A 21,990-nucleotide genomic window follows, 5' to 3' on the forward strand; every position below is an offset into this window, starting at 1 on the left:
TCAAAATCCAGTTAAAACCCAATAAAACCCAAATAAAACCCGAATAAAACCCATTTAACATGGTAAAACCCAGTAGGTTTTATTCATTCACAACCCATTAAAACCCAAAAAACCCAACCCAATCCAACCCTGGGTCGGAATACCCTGAATGGTTAAGTTAGAAGCTCATTTCTACAGCAATTACCTCCGATTACTACTCTGTTTCAACTTGGTATGGAAAGATTTAGGGAGCAGGGATTTCGTCGTCGCCGTCGTCGTCATCCTAGGGTCGGTGAGGGACACGCAGAGCAGCAGTCTTGACTATACACCGTGTAATCTCACTACCAACCTGGCCCATCCATCTAGCCAACTATTATTCCAGCTCTTCTCCATTGCCGCAAGTCATTCTCCAACAATGCAGAGTCCCTCAGCAGCTATCAGTACTATTGGCATTACATTTCTCAACGGTGGTGGTGGTGAGCAAAGGAACGGGCAAGTCAACGACATGATCCTCACCATCCTCCCTGCCGCCACATTATCATGATTACCTTACACGGTCCGACTTTCACAATGCAATGTGCTCTCAATTTGTAAGCTTATTGTCTCATTTTCATCATCAACCCACACGCTACCTGTTTGGGAATAATAATCAGCAAAATTGATACCATGATGAGCCCGTTGTTGTTGTTGTAATGTGTGTTGTACGTGTGTGGGCGTCGTGACAGGTATGCCTTTCAGGCCGCGTAACAAGATATGACGAAGAGCATTATATTCTCAACTCACAAGTAAAGTATACATAAGTGAGTTGGCTGGCTGGTGCAAAATGAGGCGTCCTTTCTTCCAACAAAAGTTTTGGCAGCGTCCGGAATAAATTGAAGCGTCGTCCGTCACGACGAAGAAGAAGAAGAAGACGAAGAGTAGCAAGGAAATTGAGTGAGGGCATCAGTATCAGCAGCGCTTTAGTTATAAGTTAACCACCAGAGTGGAAAGTGAGATGGTAAGTTTTCCCAATCAAATAATCAAGAATCAGCTCATTGGAAATTGGAGGTTGGGTTCTCCTTGCCCGTGGTTCTGGCTGGGCAGCAGGAGCAGGGAAGCATTTGTCAGAGATTGCAAATGAGATGATTGAGCCCGAGTGATGTACGAGAGTTGCGGGGAGAAAGTGGCCGATAAGATCATAGTTTTACATTGGTATCCCATAAAAGGGGGTCCTCTCCAAAGTACAGACTTTTCTCGGATAAGCCTCAGGCTGCCTGAGTACTAAATGAGAAATCCTGCTTAATGGTTCCCTCAATGAACATTACATTTTCCCAACTCATCAAACCCATTACAACTTCATTACAAGCAATTGCCTATCAAAGTAGACATGCATGTATAGCAGGACGGGTTCGTTAGTTAGTCTCTTTTCTCCTATATACACGAGTATTTGTGAGGAGCGGAATTCCAACAAATTCCTCATAAGCACATACACAGAGAGAGAGAGCGAGACCAACTTTCTTGGTCTCTTTTATCTCCCTCATCCTCCTCTCTCTCTCTCCTTTAGCAGGAGCAGCCAACTAACTTTACAAACCGCTACGATCATCAGCGAATCACTTTTGGCCAAAACTCTCTGTCTCCATCCTTAATTTCAATTCTACACTCAACCTCAAGACACAAGACGCAACCAAGCAGGCCTTCAATATAATAATCCGAAAAACTAAATTATTATTCTTGTCATTAATTCCACAGTCTCAGCATACTCACTTTCGTCCCTCCGCTTCCGTCTCTCTCGACGAGTATCATAAACTCAATCTCAAACTCTCCATCGCTTCTAATCAATTTCATACTATCCCTTCAATTCAAATTGTCCTCGGCTCCTCAATTTTCCTCCTCAACTTTTTATCCCTCTTAATCCTTCATCGTTAAACAAACACTTCCGTCCGTCGCCTCTTCCTGTCTCGGCAGAAAGTCTCACTCCACTTTTTGGACACACATTTGTCCACACCGACGTAGATACCGGTGTGTTTGAGTAAGTCGGATTGAGAGATAATCGGATAATATAACTTCGGATAATGCGTAATAAAAGTAAATTCATTACGGGACCATCAATCGCAACCTGGTTAAAAAAAGTTGAAAATTATTTTAACATTTAGTCCACCGTTGGAAATCATATGCAATCAATATCGCACGAACGAAGCACTTGTGACAGGGAAATTAGTCAAGCAATGGATTATATGAAAGTGGCAAGGATTAATTAAAACGGGCTAAGCTCCCCTAAAATGCAACCAGAGAGGAATAAATGATGAAATGAACTTCATGGATTCAATAGAGAACTAAAACTCATTGCTTTATTAGATTATTATTATTACGGTTATTGTGGATACCCTATACAAGTACATATACAAGTATATATTTAAGTAAATCCATCGTAGTGTATTTAAATCGTAGTCACGTATACCTTGTCTGCTTCATGGTACGAACGAACGAATTCGCAGAATCAAAGGAACAGAGTCAATACTTGTATTGATCAACTCTTAACTTAGCAACGGTAATTGTACGAACGTTTAGCAACATAAATCACTGGAGCATACAGGAAAACAATCATTGTAAAATGGGCGACATGCTGACATTACAGACTAGCATGTACATACGTAAATATTAACAAATTGTGTACTAACATAGCATTATTGGAACCATCTTCGTACCATAAATATTTAATTATTTAACAAATTCAACAAATTAATGCGACCAAACGTCAAAAAATTGTATGTATATGTAGAAATTGTACTCTGTTTATCAAAGCTAAAAGCAGCTCCGTGATTTTTATTTTCTAAGAATAAATTATTATTTTATTATTATCAACAATTAAGTAAAATGAGGTTTGTAACAACGAGCGGTACAATTTGTGTCGAACTTATACATATGTACGTAATATGTATTATATAGCAATACAACCGAAAAGGTAAAGGAGAGCGGTTTTTTAAGAAGTTCAATCTCGGTAACATTGAGCGAAATCGGATGAATGACGTTGAGAGAATGATACGCAGTGAAAGTCGTCTTGTTTTCTTGATGCTGAGGAAGAGGAAGAAGAAGAAGGAGAAAGTTGGTTGTTGGTAATCGTCGTATTTAGTTGGGCACCATGTGTTAATTCCTTTACGCAGCCGTTTTCTGTATTGCCGGCGTAGAATGGCGACTTACTGAAGACTGGTTAATTGACTGAAGTTTTGGTGAAAGACAATGATTTCCATTTGTCACGGCACCATTACCATTGTTGTTGTTACTGCTCCCCATCTTCGTTCTTGACTCGGCACTGTTACTATCCGTTAACAAACAAACATTGATTTCATCCGATCAATTACAATCAATCAATAAAGTCATCACTAGCAGACATGAAGAAAAAACTTACTTTCTCACTAACGCCAAGTTTCCAGAATTATACGACGTCATGTTGGCAAACACCATCACCTCTTGATAGTCGTACTCGCAAAGTATTTTATTCTCACACAAATAAAATCGGTCACCCACGCAGAACCTGGAGATAAGACAATCATTGGCGTCATTTGTGTACATGTAAATGCCCTTGTATCAGGCAGACAGACTTTTAAAAGGGGGGATAGATTCCTACCTGTGATTGCATTGTTGGCAAGCGAAACATTCCAAATGGTAGACATTATTTCTGGCTCTCATTACCATCTCGAATGCAGGTATTACTTTGGAACACTGCAATTTATCAAGTCATTAATACAACGGTGTGTACATGTTTTCTATAAATTCAGAAATCTCTAATTTTGTACCGCTGCGCAATATCCCGTGTTTCCAAACAGTCTGAAACAAAGACATTCCAAATAATAATCTTCGCTCAGTTAGACACGCTTATAGAACCAGATACGCATAACATTTATATTGGACTTGTTTTTAATTTGTGTTTTAATAAAAATAAATGAAATGAATAATACGTCAAAGGGAACAATTCGCTTGGTTGGTCCACAAAAATGAATGACATTTCACAAAAAGTTTTTTCTTTGAGTGCGAACTGTACAGATTAACTTTTAAAAAATGACAGGCAATAAAGGGAGGCAAACTTTTAGATAAATTTATTCGAATTTCCATAAAGTAATTGCAGAGAGAAGAGAGTTGCAACTAGAGAAATACTTACGTACATGCTTCTACTACTACTACCCACCATCACTAAATACGGCTACATACAGGACAGATCTGTTTGAGGGTTGAAATCTACATCGTGTTTTTGACAGTGAATTATTACTCTTGTGAGTTTTCAATTAGTTTGTTTACGCTTCAGTAAAAATTTCCATTCCTGCGGTCCGTTTAATGAAAGAATAATAATAATAATTAAGCTCTTTAAAGCTCAACGTTTTATATAAACACATCTAAAACTAAAGGGCTCATTTTTCTGCATTAATTAAACTTGAGAACAGCAGACTCTCGCTTTTCTCTTCTCTCTAATTGCTCCATTTGATTCAGCAGCCTCAACTACCAGTTCGTCTCAACTTTGCCATGTTTGTTATTAGACAAGGAGGACGACGCAGTGCAAAACTTTCCCCTTTTCTCTCTCTCTCTCCACTTCTCTCAAAAACCTCATTAAATTGACTTTTACTTGTAACATTATCATTATTATATCTCCTTTTCGCAAACACAGTGCTTCATTTCATCCAATTTACTGTAATATGACAAGAGGACAATGCACACTAATCCTAAGTATTTAATTGTTCTTGTTTCAAACATTTATGAGACTCGGACAAACAAATGAATTTTGTGCTGAATTAATGTCGCTAGTAATAATTACGTCGCGGTACAGACTGCACTGCGTCGTCATTACGTACATATTGCATTCATGTCATTCCCATTAGTGTAGTGTCATGTCATGTCGTCGTAATAAGTGCTGTCATTTGCGTACGACTGTTGTTTATTGTGCTAATTTTAAACAGTATTGAATGCAAGCAATTTACCCACCTGAGATAATCTCTCTTGCATAGGATTAAATTTGCCTTGGTGTACAGGGTGGAGCCCACTTCCCCCAGACGACAGTCACAGCAACCGCACTTGAGACAGTCCTCATGCCAGAGCAAGTCAAGGGCTTTGAGGAGAAATCGGTCCCCTGGAACAAGGGAAATTATATTGCAAATTATATTATGCCACCAAGAAATCTGAAACTGGAACAGAAATCGGGGAAAGCAAATGACAATTGCGTAACTAATGTCATCATCATCCCAAATGCCTTATTTAAATAGTGCGATCAAACAAATAAGCTTTATGAAAGCGTTTCCCCTTACGTATTCGCTTTCCACATCCAGCACACTCGTTGGTGGAAACTCCGACTGGAATTCGTGATGAAATCTGCACCTCCTCATGGGACCGCAGTAATCCGGACCCGTTCGTCATCGTTTTTCCTGTAGCAAAAATAATTTAGTAATTTAGAGAAGGGTTTGTTTGTTTCATAAATGTTTGTAATCGATAAGTAGGAAAATTGTGTGGATTTTTTCTTTCATTATTTTTTAGAAATTGATGTAGAGTCATTGTAACCAAGCATATTTCATAGGATACACACCTTGACATACATACAGTACACATTATGTGTTGTATACGCAAGACTATATCGATGGCCATTGATATAGCATTGAATCACATGACACGCGACGACAGTGGTGAATATTTTGAATATTTTGTTAAAAATAAGGAGACGTCTATTTATGTGCGTGATTCTGAAAGGAGGATGATGATGGTGGGAGGATGTACAGTGTATGCATGGCCATGTTGATTTGGACGAAATGGATGGAAATGAAGTGCTTGAAGAGATTTCAAATTTCCTAGAGCAAGGAGAGATAGGAGCGACAGTGTGCAATAAATATCCTGGTGGACGGGATGCTCAGGAGAGAACTTTCCATCCAGTTATTGTGCACAAACAAGCTTAACCCAAACAGTGACAAATGACAGGGGATATGGCTGCGACATGACGACGAGGAAGGTTGGCGGTGGTGGTGGTGTGGTGGCATTTTCCGTTAGTGAAAGCTCACGTTGACTTCCAGCAGATATCAAAATTAATCTCATATCCGACCGACCTTCTTTCCTTTCAATTTCCGCACACTGCATTATTAGTGAGTGAGCAAGGCTAGATTCGTGCAATCCAACTCTAATCGTTAACATGACTGGCATGACAGCAACTAACTTGCCAACCCAACATCTGGCAGCATATTATTACTTTTTGAAACAAAAGTGAATTGAGTAACGAGTAAATTGATTGCTGTCTAAATCTTTCTCGCCAAGTGGAACGAGTTCAAAGTTTGAAATGAGAGCGTGGCAGTCGTGGCACCCAGCACAGACAGACAGCAACGAGAGAGAGAGAGAGGAACAATGCTCCTAATGACCATTGGCAGAGAGGCGATACAAAGTTAATGGGAGAAAGGTGAGTGTTGGAGGTAATTGGAAATAGGAAGCGAGTTTACTTCTTCATCTTCTTCTTTCTCTCTCTCTCCTGGCTGCTGCTGGAGAGAGACAGAAGTGTGTTGGGTGAAAAGAATTAAGTTTTCTCGTTGTCGAGTCTCTCTCCCTGCTGCCTGGTCGATGGGAGGCATTTGGTTGTGCTGATGGTATTTTTATCAAGATCTACAGTATCCGAACATAAACATACATATCACAAGGCAATTAATCACAGTAGCCCACACTTGACGTTTCATTAGCTCTCGTCTCTTTCTGTTTTCCCAGATTTAATTAACATTGCAACGGTAGAACAAACTTGTGCCAAACTCGCTCACTCACTCACTACGAGGACGACTACTACTACTACCACTTTCTCTCCGAGAGCATCCAATCCTCTCCTCCAGAGAAACCAACTTGTTTTGACGCTTGTTGTTTCCAACTTTAACACATCATGGATTTCCAACGACAGCTCACTCCCAGACCGTTCAATTCCATCCTCCTCCTCCTTAATTGTTACCTAAATTCACAGACCCTCAAATTCATCAACCGAAAAGCTCAGCAGCAGCAGCAAGTTAGTTAGTTAGCTAGCTGGATCTCCTAATTCCACGACTTTCACGAAATCATATAACTCCCACATACACCTAAATATCTAATATAACCTCCTCCTACTAGGTACATACCCGCACTACTTACATACTTATGGTTAAAGTTATGTGCTACGTAAGTATTTATATAAAGTAGCTCTTTAGCTCGTGATGTATTTCCCCACGACGACGACCAGTGTCTCATTTTCTCCACCTCACATTCCAACTTCTCCCTGCTCCAAATAAACTACTAAGACAAAGGCTGAAGGCCCTTGGCATTCCGCATTCTTCATATCTCCACCGACACTTTAATGACTAATATTTGGCTTGTATCCCGATTAATTTCCAAATACCTTTGGGAAAGGAGACGAGTGCGTGCATGTTTTGCTTCCAGTTAATTTGAGCATGATGCTATGCCTGATGGGTTGATATGATGGGAGGAGGAGGAGGGTGCGGATGTGAAGTGATTAAAACGAGGAGAGAGAGGTGAAGATGGGAGAGGACGAATAACTCTGGTATGGTAATTAAACCCAGAAGAATGCAAGCAATGGGATGATTGAGAGATTGGAATGATATTGGAGGTAGGAATCATGGGGCGGAGGGAAGGGAGCAGCGGAGAAAGTAATTAGTTTTAAAGGTGAACCAGGTGAAAATGTAATTAAGTAGGCTCCTTGCTTCAAAAGAATTCCAGGTCGGAATCCTTTCCTGCGGGCACTTATTATCCCGATTGGCGTACTCTCTGGATACACGAGGGAATGAAGTCAAAGGGAGTTGGGCTCATAATATTTCATCCAGTTTCACTTTTTCTCTCTCCTCCAAATTCCTCTCAACTTGTCCATTTCACAATAAACACAAGTGCACAGGGCAAGCTCCCAAACTAAGAGAAAGCAGTGGCATTACCCCTTTAATCCCGTTGAGTTGGCCATATTCGCTCTCTCTCTCTATTCACTTATTACGTGTCTGGACTGTTGTATTCATCCTTCTACTCATTACCTCCTTCATCTGCCAACCACATTCCAGGACTTTCTTCTCTCTCCCTCATCCACCCCCACAAACAGCACGGCAATGATATACTTGCCCACAGTCAGTCTGACCAACAACAGCCGCCTCATCCGTTCTGATTGTGACAGAAATTCCGTAACGAGTTTTTTCTTTTCCACGTTAGTTGATCATTTCTGGGGACAAAGGAGCAAAGTGAAAGTGGTGACGTGACGTGGGAGGAGGAGGGCCAGTAAATGAACTGATGATGAGGCGGGGTGGAAAAATTGATAATAATTTAGCCCGGAGAGTGTTTCGTTAATAAGTTAGGACAGAGAGTAGATTAAAGCGGTGCAGTGGCCGAGATCAAACGCTTGGCTTCAAGTTAATTAGTAATGTTGGATGAAAAGTCTGGCTGGCTGCGGATGGCGAGAGGAGAGAGCGAGACGACGACGACGACGACGACGACGGTGGTGGTATGCATGGAGAAAAGAGATGCAAAAGTATGGGGGAGAAGCAATTTGCGGCGTGCAATATTTATCCGAACTAAATTTGGGAGATGGATTAATTGAAAACGGTTGATTGTGTGGGTCCCCCGAGATGGAAATTAAGTGAAGCACGTAAGCCAGGAGACTGTGGATGGATCCTTGTTATTTAGTTACCAGCTAGCGGAACAAGATAGTAAGTATATGTATGGAGGCATTTATCCGTCCACCGTTTCAGATGCTTGCTCCTCATCCTTCTCACAGCACGGCAAGATCGCCGAGAGAGAGAGAGAGAGTTTAGTTTAGTTGAGTTATTATAAATTGAGCAGAGTTTACCAACGAACGAGTGAACCAAACAGGTGTATGGGACAGGATTGGAAATGGGAGAAAGGGAGAAAGTCGTCGTCGTCGCAGAGCAGGAGGAAAGAGGAACTTTGATAATTAAAAGATAAATTTTTCATCGAGTGTAATGGGGTTCAGTCAACAACAAGTTCTCAGCCCACCTAATGCTCATATTAATCTCTTGGTGTAATTAGAGACACCGGAATAGGATTTGTTCCCAACCCTACCACCACCACAAACAGGCATGCAAATTCAATTTCCCAACTGTTTATTATAAATTAATTTTTGTTAAATTATTACTCCAACTTTTAGTTGGTATTCGCATCGAAAAAAGCAAAATGTGGAAAAGAGCAAACTATATAACAAACAATTTTGGCATGGAAAATAATACACTTTCATTACTGCAAAGTATCCACATTAAAATTAAATTTGCGAATTAAATAGAAATGATTATGGCCTTCATTTAGCAACGTGCCCAAGAATGCAAGCTCCGACTAGAGCGTGAAATGAACAGTTTATTATCCGGATATTCATCCGCATGTTTTATTTTATGCCTTCCCTTCTTTGTATAGCCAAGTGCGTCTCAGTAACTGTAAATTGAATGTTGCTGCTGAGAAATATGCATAATAAGAAGAATGGGGAGATAGTTGGAAAGTAGCACCTACATGCATATGCATCCCCACCCATCACCACCACCACCACCTCCCTCCTCCTCCTCCTGATTCCTTCATGGTCGTGAGAATTATACAACTATATTATCCTGATGGGAAAACCTCATCAAGTTCTTTTCATAATGAAAACTTTCCTGCAAAATAATTTAACAAAGTTTTAACGAACTTTAAATCTAATTAGATTCATCTTGTATGTAGACAGCAGCGAGCACTTTGTTCGCGGAGAGAGAGAGAGGAAGCAACAAAAAGCTCTTGTACTGATTTTCAATGAATATCCACCCAATTTCAAATGCAAACATGACACACTAATGGCCCAACCCCTATAATACGGCTGATTAGAACTCATAACCCTACGGCTAATTTCGTCTCTTGTAGTCTCCTTCGCCTTCTCCTTCTTCGTCTTCCTCCTTCTCCTCCTCCATACATACAAACCACGCCAGGCCAAAACCCGGCCAAGAAGAGTGCTGCTCACGTCCATTAGATAATTTAATTTACGTTCTTTCTCCTCTGCATAAGAATTAATGAACGAAAGCACCACCACCACCAGCACCACTACCAGCAGAGCAGCAGCAGCAGCAGCAAGTCAGAGATTTGTGGAAGAAACTTCTACTTGAACCAAGTAAGCGTCAACACAATATGTACACACGACACTGAATAATTTCAGGATTTTGCAAGAACAAAGGAGATTAAACTTTCCTTTTAAGAATCGATTATCTCATCCAACTCACAATTATGCTCATTTATTATGAGATTCATATTATGCGTTATATTCATTCCTTCTACCATTTTCAGCTGCATATAGCTATTTACATATACCCGTTTACTAATAAGAGTGCAGTTAGAAAACCCGTATTGTACTTTCACCAATAATACTTTGAGTAGAAGAACGATTAGGGAAGAATACGTCACTATTTTCTAAACATAAGTACTTGATTTTGAAGAACACTGCTATTTGACTTTACTCTGAACTGTGAATCACCACAGGCTGAGTTTGAGCATCGACAAATTAAGGAATGAATATTTAAGAGTTGGGTAATGTGGCTCTTCGAATCGTGGCAGAGTTTTCAATCAGTAATAATAAGTGCCTCGTACAACCCCTCGAGAACAGAAAGATATTTTGGATGTCCTCTTTCTCTCTCTTGCACTTTCTCTGGCCCGGGAGTTGCTAAATAGCAACGGATGACGGAGATGAGAGAGAGAAGGAGAATGAGTGCGATGAGGAATAAAATATCATAATAATAATTTGAGAAGGAATGAATACAAGGAATCAGCTAATGGATTTTGGGAAGTTAAACTAATACGCGTCGTAGTATTTATGCCATCCAGATTTAAAGCATATCTTCCTCCTCCTCCTTTATTTACATAGATAATTGACTCCAATGTCTAAAAGGGAGAGAGTTGGGGAGAAAGTCGGAGGAAAATGGGGACCGGACCGGTTCATTGACACTGATATTTCATAATGCAAAATTCATGTACTGCTGAATCTGTACAAAGAAGAGTGGAGAGTGGAGTAGTGAGGAGGACTAGGTTATGAAAGTCTCCTCTCTCTCCTGCCTTGTGTCTTTAGCCACTAACCACTAATTTTTCTTTCCTAGTCAGACTGCAACATGGAAACTGGATTTGCTCGAAAGTTGATGACATTGTTATTTCATTTTCCGTGATCAGCATCTATTCATTGCTCCAGCTTTTTGTCTCCCCACCACAGCCACCCAGCCCAGCCAGCCAGTAAGCCAGCCAACCTGTCACCACTTCTGCTCGCCCACTCCATCTCCCATTTAAAACTTTCTTTCACTTGTTCCGGCACTCAACGCACTTTCCTCTACTTTCTTGCCTTCTTCTCTCCTCACTTCAAATTCAGAGTCAGGGCATTATTATCATTATTACCAGCACAGTACGACCACTGCCACATTAGTCGTGATAGTAAATACACTTTCCCCTCGCCGCCAGTCCACCTTTCCACCTCCACACACGGCAGATATCCATGATCAAATCTATTTACGGCCGACAACAACCTTTCTCGGGAAGAGTCATGTGTGGGTAAAACAATACATTTAGATAGAGCACACATAGAATGACCGCATCCAAGTCGGGCTGAATGGAGGCATTCAATCCATCCTATTTCTTACATGTCTACAGCACCTAACAAAACAGCTACATTATTTGAATGTCGTAGGTGCATGCATAGCGAATGGTGTTCGTAGAAGAGGAGTTGAGTGGGTGGTGGGTAGGTGGGTAGGGGGCACATTAAAATAATTGGAAAAAGAGGTATGGGTTTGCGAGGCTGATCTGGATTTATTGAGATGAGGAGCATAATACGCATGAAATAAATATTTCGCAGACGGGTCCGTCGTAAACGGCTTTAGGAAACCCCCTAGAGATATTTTGAGCAAAAGGTAACAAGTTTTGGAATCTCTGTTGGCATGAAGAGGGATGGGAAGCATATCCACCTTGATCTGGGACCATTATTTGCCATATAACTGCTGACCAAACACCAGACCAAAGTGTCAGTAGCAGCTAAATCCAAAGCCCATCAACTTTTCACGCTATTCCCAAAATACTAATATCTCTCTTGTAGAATTAGGGTCCCTGTATCATTAGTTTGACCGGAAAACAATCCCACCACATCGTACAATCCTATATCCTCCTCAATCCAACGAGTTATGCGTGCTGCTGCTGCTGCACCACAACACTTTCTCATTTCTTCTCCCTCCATGCAAAATTCCACCAAACGAAGGTACATACAATGGCATGGACATTGGTCACTTCTCTCCGCAGTCCCCAAAGACCAGTGAAATAACGAGTTTCACACATGAGTGGAGTAGGATGACAAAAGCGAGTTTCTCCTCACAACCTCAGCAACACAATGTGAAACTTCTCCGAGTTCAATTGATATCCAATTTATTATGTATCCACCAAAACGACGACGACGACGGAGGAAGAAGAAGGAGAGACGATGGTCTGTGAAAGTAGAGTGTTGCTTTCCTTTCAACCCATCATGCACCATCGTCCACTCTCAAAGAGGTTGCTCTGCTGAGTGAGAGGAGGCAGAGGCATGTAACAGCAGAGGGGCAGGCAGGCTAGAGAGTGAAAGGGGAACGCATTAGCATAGGTATATATAGTGAGATTGAGCGAGGAAAGTCACGGGTGGAGAAGGCTAAAAAACCGAATGGTGGAGAGTTTCGTAGAAAAATGGAGGAGCGTGGAAGTTGACAAACAAGCTGAGTTGATTTCGATGTTTTCATTAGTGATTTTGATAATGGAGCAGCCGTTGTTGCTAGATAAGCACATATATCTTGATTTATCGGGCAGGACAAAACAAGAAGGAGGATGTAGAGTATGAATGAATGAGAAGTAAAAGGTTATTTATGTAGTCAAGAGTTTAGGACTAAGTGGAGTAGTAGTTGTGAGAGTATTTATTTGGATGGAGTGAAAAGAAAGAGACAGCACAAGGGAAAGGATTTTAAGGAGCCAAATGCACTAGAAATTTGGGGTCTGTCTCACTCACAGCCAGCCACCACCACCACTACTACCACCTCGTCCGAGATGAGAAGACGACAACGACGACGACGACGACGAAGAAGGCACCACCACTAACGCCTAACACTACTCTACATCTTCTCGACTACTCACTCAACAACATGATGATGGGCCTAAGTGGTTCATATATGCGAGCATCTCCTATCATGTATGCACTTACTATGCGGTTGTTCAGTCTGTGGGGAAATTTGCACAGGTGATTTCCTCACATCATCATGCTTTCAATATTTTGTCACATCTGCTCTGCTACATTTTGGAACATGTAACATTTCATTAATGTTTTTGCAACTGTCAAGTGATGCATATTTTATATTGCAGCCAGATGGAAAGATGGTTTTCCTGGGTCATACTGCTGCCTCCTTGCTTCCTCATATGCTGAGAGAGGAGACGAAGGCTCCTTGAAAGCAAACTGTGACGACAATTGTGAGAGAGAGGTAAGTTAAGTGAGGAGAGGCCAAGAGGAGAAAGCATTTGAGAGGAAGAAAGTGGCGTGGAGAAAGGTGGTAGGACCAGCCAGAAAGAGAGAGAGAGCTGTTGGATGGGTGGATTGGATGGACCCGCTGTTGAGTGGTGCAAATGGTTGGTATATAGAATGAAAATAAATCCCTTTGCTTAATAGACCAACATGAATTTGCTATTATTTCCAAGAAGAAGACCGATTCGGAAGATTGGTAACCTAAACATAGAATCTGAAAATGCACTTTGCTTTGTAACTCTCTCTCTCACTCTCTCTCTCTCTCACTCTCTCTCTCTCTCACTCTCTCCTTCTCCACCACCACCACGACCACCACCATCCTCACTCTCTCCTCCACAATATAACACATTCAATTCCTCCAAAGTGCGCCTCTCATATCACCACCACCACCACTTCACCTCCATTCATTCACCCGGCATCCCACATCCTTCCCAATTAGCCAGCACCATAAATCCCAACTTTCCCTTGCTTGACCCACTCTCTCCCATACACTGGAAAATAGCACCACATGAATAAGTGAGAGAGAAAGCTGCGAGTTGCAAAGTCATGTCGTGGGTGGTGGTGGTCATTTAAACCGCATATTGTTTGATCAAGGGACTTAAATGAGGCTCATTGCGAGGAGCTGGCATTTAATTTAGCATAGGAATTGTTCCCGGAGAAAGTCTAAAATCCTGTGTACACTTTGGCGGGGAGAGAAAGGTAAAAGTTTATAATGGTGGTGAATGGGTGTGTGATGATGCTTGGCGGAGAATGGGATGAGAATGAGAAGAGGCTTGTGTGCGGGGCTTGGTAATGAAAGAGCAGAGAAGTGGGATGATTATGTGAACAAAGGGTGCGAGGAGCGGGTGGAGGAAAAGGATGAGGAGATGAGGATTGGAGAGAGTCTTTCAATGATAATATACCTAATGAGATTGCGTTGACATTTGGCGCTGGCGAAGATAATCAACGAAATGCCATTTCACGCTCTCATGAGTTTATTAGATTATGAGAGTAGATTATCAAGCTGGTCTGACTGAACAGTATGATGATGATTCAAGATTCAATGAAAATGAAATGAATGCCATACCAGCCACGGCGGCCACGTCGTCTCCTTTCACCTCTCCCGTCGCCGTCGTCGCCGTGTTGTGCATCTCTCCTTCTATAACCAGCACTGATGAGTCCGCCGACCACCTCCGCCGCCTCTCCTTTTTATGCACTCTTCGTCTTCTGACCAGACCACCACCACTATCACCCCAAAAACCTTTACTGGGGAGAGCAAATTAAAGTACACATTTCATCAGAGTCAGAGTAATTTCAACTTTCATTCATCCTAATAATTTGATGCTGATTTTATACTTTCTCTTCTATAGTATATACATTCACGCAGAGAATGCATGGTGGTGGTGGTGATGAAGTGGAGATGAGGGCATTCAATTCAACAACGAAATGTTAGCACGTAGTGACACAGAAAGTTGCAAGGTGAAATTTGCAAGCATCTCGAAAAGATCTTTTCATACTTTTTCCCGTGTTTTCTCCTCCACCTTGTCGTAAACCTTCAGGATACAATTGCAATCAAGATTTCACCCAAAGTGCGCAGACTTTCAGAAAAGTAGTGAAAAAGGCAATCAAGCTGTTTCTCTGATAGTTTTGTGATTGGTCTTTTGTCCAGCAATTGATGTAACGTGTCTTGGGAGATCTGAGATGAAAATTTATGTTCTCCAGCTCCACACAGACACAGGCACACAGAGAGAGAGAACTACTTATTGAGACGGAGAGAGAAAGAGCGTGGGAGACAAGGAATGAGCAAATTGATGACGTGAAATGGGTCAGAGACAAAAGATCCAAGTTTTAATGGATGTCTCAATAAATCTTCAATTATCAAAGTAATCAAGGAAATGCAGCTAATTTTGATCAATTTACCGACTCTCCAATCCCTTTTTCTCTCCCCACTTGTAATTCTTCTTCAACTAACACATCTAGCTTATGCCGGACGTGACCAGAAAAATTAGTTTCAACTCGTCCTTCTTTCCACTACGCCTTGCGTCTTCTACCGTCTGACAGGAAATGCTCACTTGTTATCTGAGAAGTTGATGAGAGTGGTTTGTTGGGATATATTTTCCATCAAACTTTTCCTCACTGCTTTCTACCCACTCTTGTGGGCCTCCACTATGTGTGTACCTACGTGTGGCTCTTCATCATCAGCAAAAGAGGAGGAAGATTAAGAGTGGTCTGGAGATTGGAATGCCCCCAGAGATTGACATCATCACATCACTTATATTAAAACCGTTCCTAGCAAATACTCGGATTATACTTATGTTTGGGTGGTGAGGAAGTGCATAGTTGGAGTAAAAGTGAAGCAATCAGGAAACAACAAAGTGATGTCGCTTGTTCACACACACACAGCAACATGGCTGGTCTATGTATATCCAACCACAGGCAGAGGACGGATGACGATGACAGGCCTGCAGGTAGAGTGGTGGCGGTGGTGCTGGGAGATGTGATCACCATGCCCTTCTGTCAAATGTAAAGTTAATCGTCCTATGTGACATCCTTTAACTCTTCACAGTAAGGTCTGTAAGGTGTATGTACATCTGTAGGCAGCAAGGATATTTGGGCAGATACACCTATTTCTATATTGTAAAGTGGGAATGATCTGGGTTGAGAGGATGCATAATTTGCTGTGAAAATGTGCAATGGAGCCATTGTCTGCAGATGTAAACGGGGTTGACAGTAAAGGGAATCAAGTTATTTAGGACGGAAAGACCCAATCTCATGATCAACTTAGTGTGAAATTAACTTAGGGATAAGTGAGCAGATATGCATCACTCGCTCCCAACTAACTTCCAACCAAAAAGAGGAGATGGGTCAAATAAATCTTGCACACAGTTTAGATTTAGATGTGCAAAGTACAACTCGTAGATTAGCGAGTGAGCCTTTTCCATACGCAGCCTGATTTACAATGTTGGTTCGCTCATTTAATTCTCCACGGACGCCGAGGAGCTAACTAACGTCTTTCAAAACTTTGATCACTTTTAACAGGCTCGTCGGGTCAGCTCTGTTACTCCTGCTAATCCTGGTCCACTTTTACTCGGCATCTCTCCACCGCCAACTTCTCTCTCACCCACAACAACTCACAGCCCAAGTTGCTTTCCCCCGAACAACTTGTATCTATATTGTCCATATATTGTGTTATTGTACCGAAATAAAAGGCTTTGCAGGTGCTGCTCTGCTCTATTAGCTGGGCCGTTGGCTTGCCATAACTCGCTATCTGCTCCTTCTTCATGAGAGAACTGGGGGCCAGTTGAGCAAATTGGAATGAACAAATACACAAGTCCATTCTCTCTCTCACTCTCTCTGGAGTCTCGAAAATAACGGAAGCAACAAACTCTGAGCTGTGTACGATTGATTGCCTCTTCTCACGAAAGAATTAAAACTTGGATCTCTCCTCTGCTGCAGACTCAACATTTATTGTCTGTAATTCTGAGTCTAACTTCTCTCACTCTTTCACTAAATAGACGACGAGGAGACGCCATGGATGGAGGAGAAAGTGGTTTTGTTGGGCCGAGTGGGATGGGATGGACGACTCAAGTTGTGGAGTTATGTGTTATTACTGGAAATAAACGCATTTCCTTCCTGAGACAGCACACTCTTCTCTCGTTGAGGAAGACTCGGTTTAATTATACACGAATTTCTGAGTTCATTCATAATGGAGATTTAATTTCCTAGACTTTCACCTCGCCAATGAGACTAAAGCCAATTATAAAACGCTGGTGAAAAAGGTGGTGGTGATGGCGGCGGCGGCGGAGATGCTATGCTGCTCGGAAATGAGATATAAATTCTCCCACTACGTATTTATATGCATACACACATACACATATAAAATATATGTAAATACATATGTATACAAGGTAACCCAACACCTCTCACAAAAAATAATTAACTTACCTCTCCTCAATTCATATGTAACCCGAGAACTTGTTTTTCACATTTTAGAAATTGTCATCATCAAAAATATTGCACAAAATTGAGAACATATGCACATCTCTACATTCAACCAACACACTTTTTCTTATCCTTTCCTCCTCCTCCGCTTTCACCTACTTTTCTCCACCCATGCCTCCCAGTAACCCACAAAATCCGGGCTTTCTTCTTCAAGCGGGACAAATACAAATCTAACTGGGTGCCCGTTAAGTAATAAAGTTCAAAACTGCTACACTACACACATCAGCATCACAAAATCATCATGATGAGAATGAGAGAGTGTGTTTGTGGTGTGCAAAGAAACTGGTTCAATTTAGAAATCACAGCTTAAGCTTTTGTGATTGCTATTGGTGTGTAATAGGAATATGAGATGCGAACTATACTGCTCGTCCTCCTCCTCCTTTCCTTCGCCGGAGAAAGTATGTATGTCGGAGGAGAGAGAGGAGATTGAAATTGGTATGACTAGTGGTGGTGGTGGTGGTGGTATGACGTTACTTATTGCATGCTTGGGGAGCGCATTTCGCTATCGATATTTCATCTATACCGTAAGGAGAGAGGAGTAGACGAAGACGGCGAAGAAGAGCCAAAGAGAGAATCAGAATCAGTAGCACAGTGTCGGCAGCGGCATTCAATTATTGAGGGCAATCAGGCATGAACACAAATTGATTTCAGTGTGAGACACGCCAAAACAGACCCTTCCATTCTGCTCCTCTGTGTCGGATCACAGAAGCAGCAGCAGCAGCAGCAGCAACCAGCTCTTCTTCTTCTTCGTCGTCGTCGATATTTATAAGTACGAGAAGACTTCTCATGCCCCCTTGTCATCTCACCCACCACACAGCAGCACCCAAAAGTGTCACTATTGGGGATCTTCCTCTTTTTTCCTATTATTATTCCCATCATTGATGCCCATGGATGCCCAAGTCTCAATATTTTACTCTATTTGTTTTCTTAATCAATCACACATTTTCGGAGAATCGTATTACCAGAGAGTGCAGGCAGTCAGTCCATTTCACAGCTCGTCACATTTTTCATTTTACTATCAGACGCAAATCAAGCGGTAAATGTGGTTAAAATTCCTCCCTCTCTCTCTCTCGCTTTCTTTTTGACTTGTTTGGTTTGGGGATTGCTTGGTTGCATATGTAACATTTGAATAAAATTGTTACCGACGACAGAAATTGTTTAGAATGTCGTATATGTACACAACTTTGTGCATTTGTAACCTTAAAAAAATCTAATTCAATGCTCGTATCCAATTATTATCCCCATGCTCGAGAGGTTTAATAAGTAAGAGGAGAAAGCACTAGGAGCCAGAAAGAAATTGATCTTCATACGTGAAACATGACGGAGGAGGAAATGACAACAGGGACGAAACAGGAACACAAAGGGAAACCAGAGGGAGAAAGTGAGGGGCAGCTAATAAGGTTCGACGAATTGAGGAGGGCAAAAGAAACGAGTTGGCCGACGTTAATAAAAAAATACATTTCATTTGAAAGAATGTCCTCCCTCTTGTTTGACTACTACTGCTACACACACATCGCAGCTACGTCATCCCGTGTCCACGAGAGAGAAAAGTGTGGCAAACGTACATATCGTGGGCAAACTACTGGACGCTGCTGCCGAGTACAATAATAATGGTGTAATATATATTGGAAGATATTTGTATCAATTTCGCCTGTCACAATCATGGACAGCACAAGACTGCAGTCCCTCGTGCTGTCGACAAAATTATAGGAATGTTTCATGTAGGGCAGAGAAGAACACCATGTGTCAATTCTACCAACCAACCATCATGATGGTTCTGTTGAGCTGGTCTCTCTCTCTCTCTCCTGTCCTCTCTCTTCCCTGTCGTCGTCCCTGCCTGAGAAACCTTAGTTAGTTTTTGGGATCAAAAGTGGAGAAATCCAAAAAATAACATCTATAGAATATTTCTTGGAGAAAGAGAGAGAGGAGAAACAGAGTGTAGACCACACTGCGGCGTCCAGCTCAGTCAGAGAAGAAGCACCAGCCGAAAGGAAGAAAGGGTTTTCTGGGTGAACGTCAGAAATCACGTAAAAGAGCCCTATGGAAGAGGAAATTGGCCATTTTCGTATATAAAACAGCTGTTGCACTCTCTGTTCTTGGTGACACATTAAATCACTATGTTCGTAATGAAAGTTCGTTCCTACTACTGCATGCTTTCTCTTTCTCTCTCCCTGCAGGACTCAAACGCGACGCTTTTCTATATCCAGCCCTGCTGCCTGCGACTAGTCGTCTCGACTTGACTGCCCTATGAGTCATCATGACCCTTTTGGTTGGAGGTGCTTTCACCACTTTCCTTAATATTTCTCCTTTGTTTTGCCTTCTCCACTTTCAATCAAGGAAAGCAAACATTTCTTTAATGAAATTGACCGGAAACTTGCACCACGTCACTTGTGTTGTGGACTGACTCCATTTTTCAATTACTGGTGAGACCCAGGACACCAAACCCACCACCATTCTACATTACATCCTCTTTCTTCTTCTTCATCCTCTCCTCGCCGCCCTCTCGGATTGCTTCTCTTCCTCTCCAAATCTTTCAAACTACACGACCACAAAGTGCTTGTATGGTGATCCTTGTCAACGGAATGACTCTTACACAACAATATGAGTTTGCAGCTCTTACTTGATTTTTACTTGATTTTTTTTCTACTCTTTCTTATACCTTGTTCTCTCTCTCTCGTTACATAGTTGCGTTCTGCACCGCATTCCAAATTATGTTTCAATCCACTGCCAAATATCCTCCCACTCCTACGAACCAACTGGTCCCAACACAACAGCTTTCCTCCTCAAATAGTAATAATAAACAAACAGGAAGGGACGGAACCACTGGCTGAGATTGGGTTGAGTGAAGGAATCCCTTGTGATATTACATAAATGTTGTGATGTGATCCGAGACACGCGTCGTTGTACTACATGATGACTGACTACTACTACGATGACGACTAAAAGGAGCCGAGATCTAGATGTGGGGGAAACTAGGCAGCCACACGGAAATGTGTCTCATGCAGGGACAGGAGTAAGTAATATGTACACTGCACTCTACGTGGAGTGGTGGTGAACGAACACTGGGTAAAAATTCAATTAAGAAAGTGGAATGCTCATTTAATCTAATTCATCGCGTGGTGTGTGCCGAATTGGCGGAGTGAATTGTGATTGGGACAAGTGAGTGAATGTGCGAGAGAGAGATGAAATAATATGAGGTGCGGGTGTTTGAGAGAGAATTCCTTCTTCCTGCTACTGGAGAGAGTAGGGAGAGAAAGATCTCTACTTGAACCTGATGGTCGTCTCGTGGTGTCGACTTCAATTTGTTTCCAATATAGCCAAGATAACCTTCTGCTTCTCAATTCCATTTTCTCCGGACTAAGTGACACTGATATATGTGCCTCAAGCGAGCCAGCCTCAACTGCTTTATGAAAACTCACACACGCAATATCCTCCATTGACAGATCTTAATGAAGTTCTTCCCACTTCTTCAACTCTCTACCAGCCTAACTTAACCGAATGTTCCTACCTGGGCATCACACAGCTTCTCACAATGCCATATACGTATGTACATGTTGTAACAACTAACGCCGTCATGATCTAACAACACAAAACAATATTTTCCATCTCTCTTTCTATGAAACATTATGAACCACCCGTTTCCTTATATAACAGCCGGTTACGTATGTGTAATAGGATCTCATTCTCACGCCATCACGTCCCTTGTCTCAATTTAATTTCAATTTCGTCCCACGACCAAAAATGTGATAGTGTTGACAAACACACTCACTCCTGCCTGCCTGCCTGTTACATATTCCAGCAGCTCTGCCAAGTCAATAAACAACCTATCCAGCCATACACTTAAAATTGAAGTTGAAATTGTATTTACCCAGATTTTCCGTGGATCGAACTTCCTTCAAACGCTGGAATAGATCGGGGGCGATTTTGTAGCGGATCTGTGACGAACCGGGACCAATTTGTGGGACGAGAACTGTTGCTTTCCGAGGAGTTTTGAGAGAGGAAGGAGACAGATTTGGGCCGCTTTCTCGAGTGAGGTCGGATTGGAACTGAGGAGCAGAAACGTGCTGACTTCCATCCACCGACCCAGCAACTTTCTCCACTTTCTCCCATTGCCCACGCGTAGTCGTCTCATTTTGGTCGCTGCTTTACTAAACGAGGATTATTCTGCTGGGAATATACCTTACTAATTATATTCGTCTAATGAGACACGTCGCCCCTTCATCGGCATCATCATCTTCCTATCGTCTCAGGACTGGGCAAGGTCCACCAATTACGTAAATTAGTTCGACTGAATATTCAGGTAATTTAAATACTGACATACATACATTTCGAATGGAGTGGAATGATTGATTTGCATTATCAGAGCTTATCAGAAGCCTGATTAGAATGTTATCTAAGAAAGAGTGAGAGGAAAGAATTTATGGAAATCTTAAACCTCACATCGCTCCTCACTGCTGAAAAGGAAAACGAATCTGGAGGAGAGACAGTTGAAAACCCGAGTCGCACGGAGTAACTGCACCGAGTTGAGTTCTACTGTCATCGAG

At 41.8% G+C, this 21,990-nt stretch overlaps 1 protein-coding gene across 3 annotated transcripts; it reads right to left on the reverse strand.

Annotated features, from left to right (window-relative positions):
• Positions 1-2,276: 2,276 nt before the first annotated feature.
• On the reverse strand, positions 2,277-21,861 carry LOC110851160 (LIM domain only protein 3). Of its 3 annotated transcripts, none has more exons than XM_035852641.1 (9): positions 21,772-21,861; positions 21,315-21,698; positions 14,532-14,710; positions 5,250-5,366; positions 4,930-5,074; positions 3,753-3,783; positions 3,584-3,678; positions 3,365-3,490; positions 2,277-3,268 (listed from the first exon to the last, which is right to left on the reverse strand). In XM_035852641.1, the coding sequence occupies exons 2-9, from the start codon at positions 21,554-21,556 to the stop codon at positions 3,112-3,114; spliced, it is 1,092 nt and encodes a 363-aa protein (XP_035708534.1). In that variant the 5' UTR covers positions 21,557-21,698; positions 21,772-21,861; the 3' UTR covers positions 2,277-3,111. The 3 variants fall into 3 exon arrangements, with proteins under 3 accessions (XP_035708534.1, XP_035708533.1, XP_021954511.1); XM_035852640.1 differs by having other exon boundaries at positions 2,277-3,274; XM_022098819.2 differs by lacking the exons at positions 14,532-14,710; positions 21,772-21,861 and having other exon boundaries at positions 2,277-3,274; positions 21,315-21,440.
• Positions 21,862-21,990: the final 129 nt, after the last annotated feature.

This window comes from Folsomia candida, unplaced genomic scaffold (assembly GCF_002217175.1).
Source record: "Folsomia candida strain VU population unplaced genomic scaffold, ASM221717v1 Fcan01_Sc006, whole genome shotgun sequence".
NCBI lineage: Eukaryota > Metazoa > Arthropoda > Collembola > Entomobryomorpha > Isotomidae > Folsomia > Folsomia candida.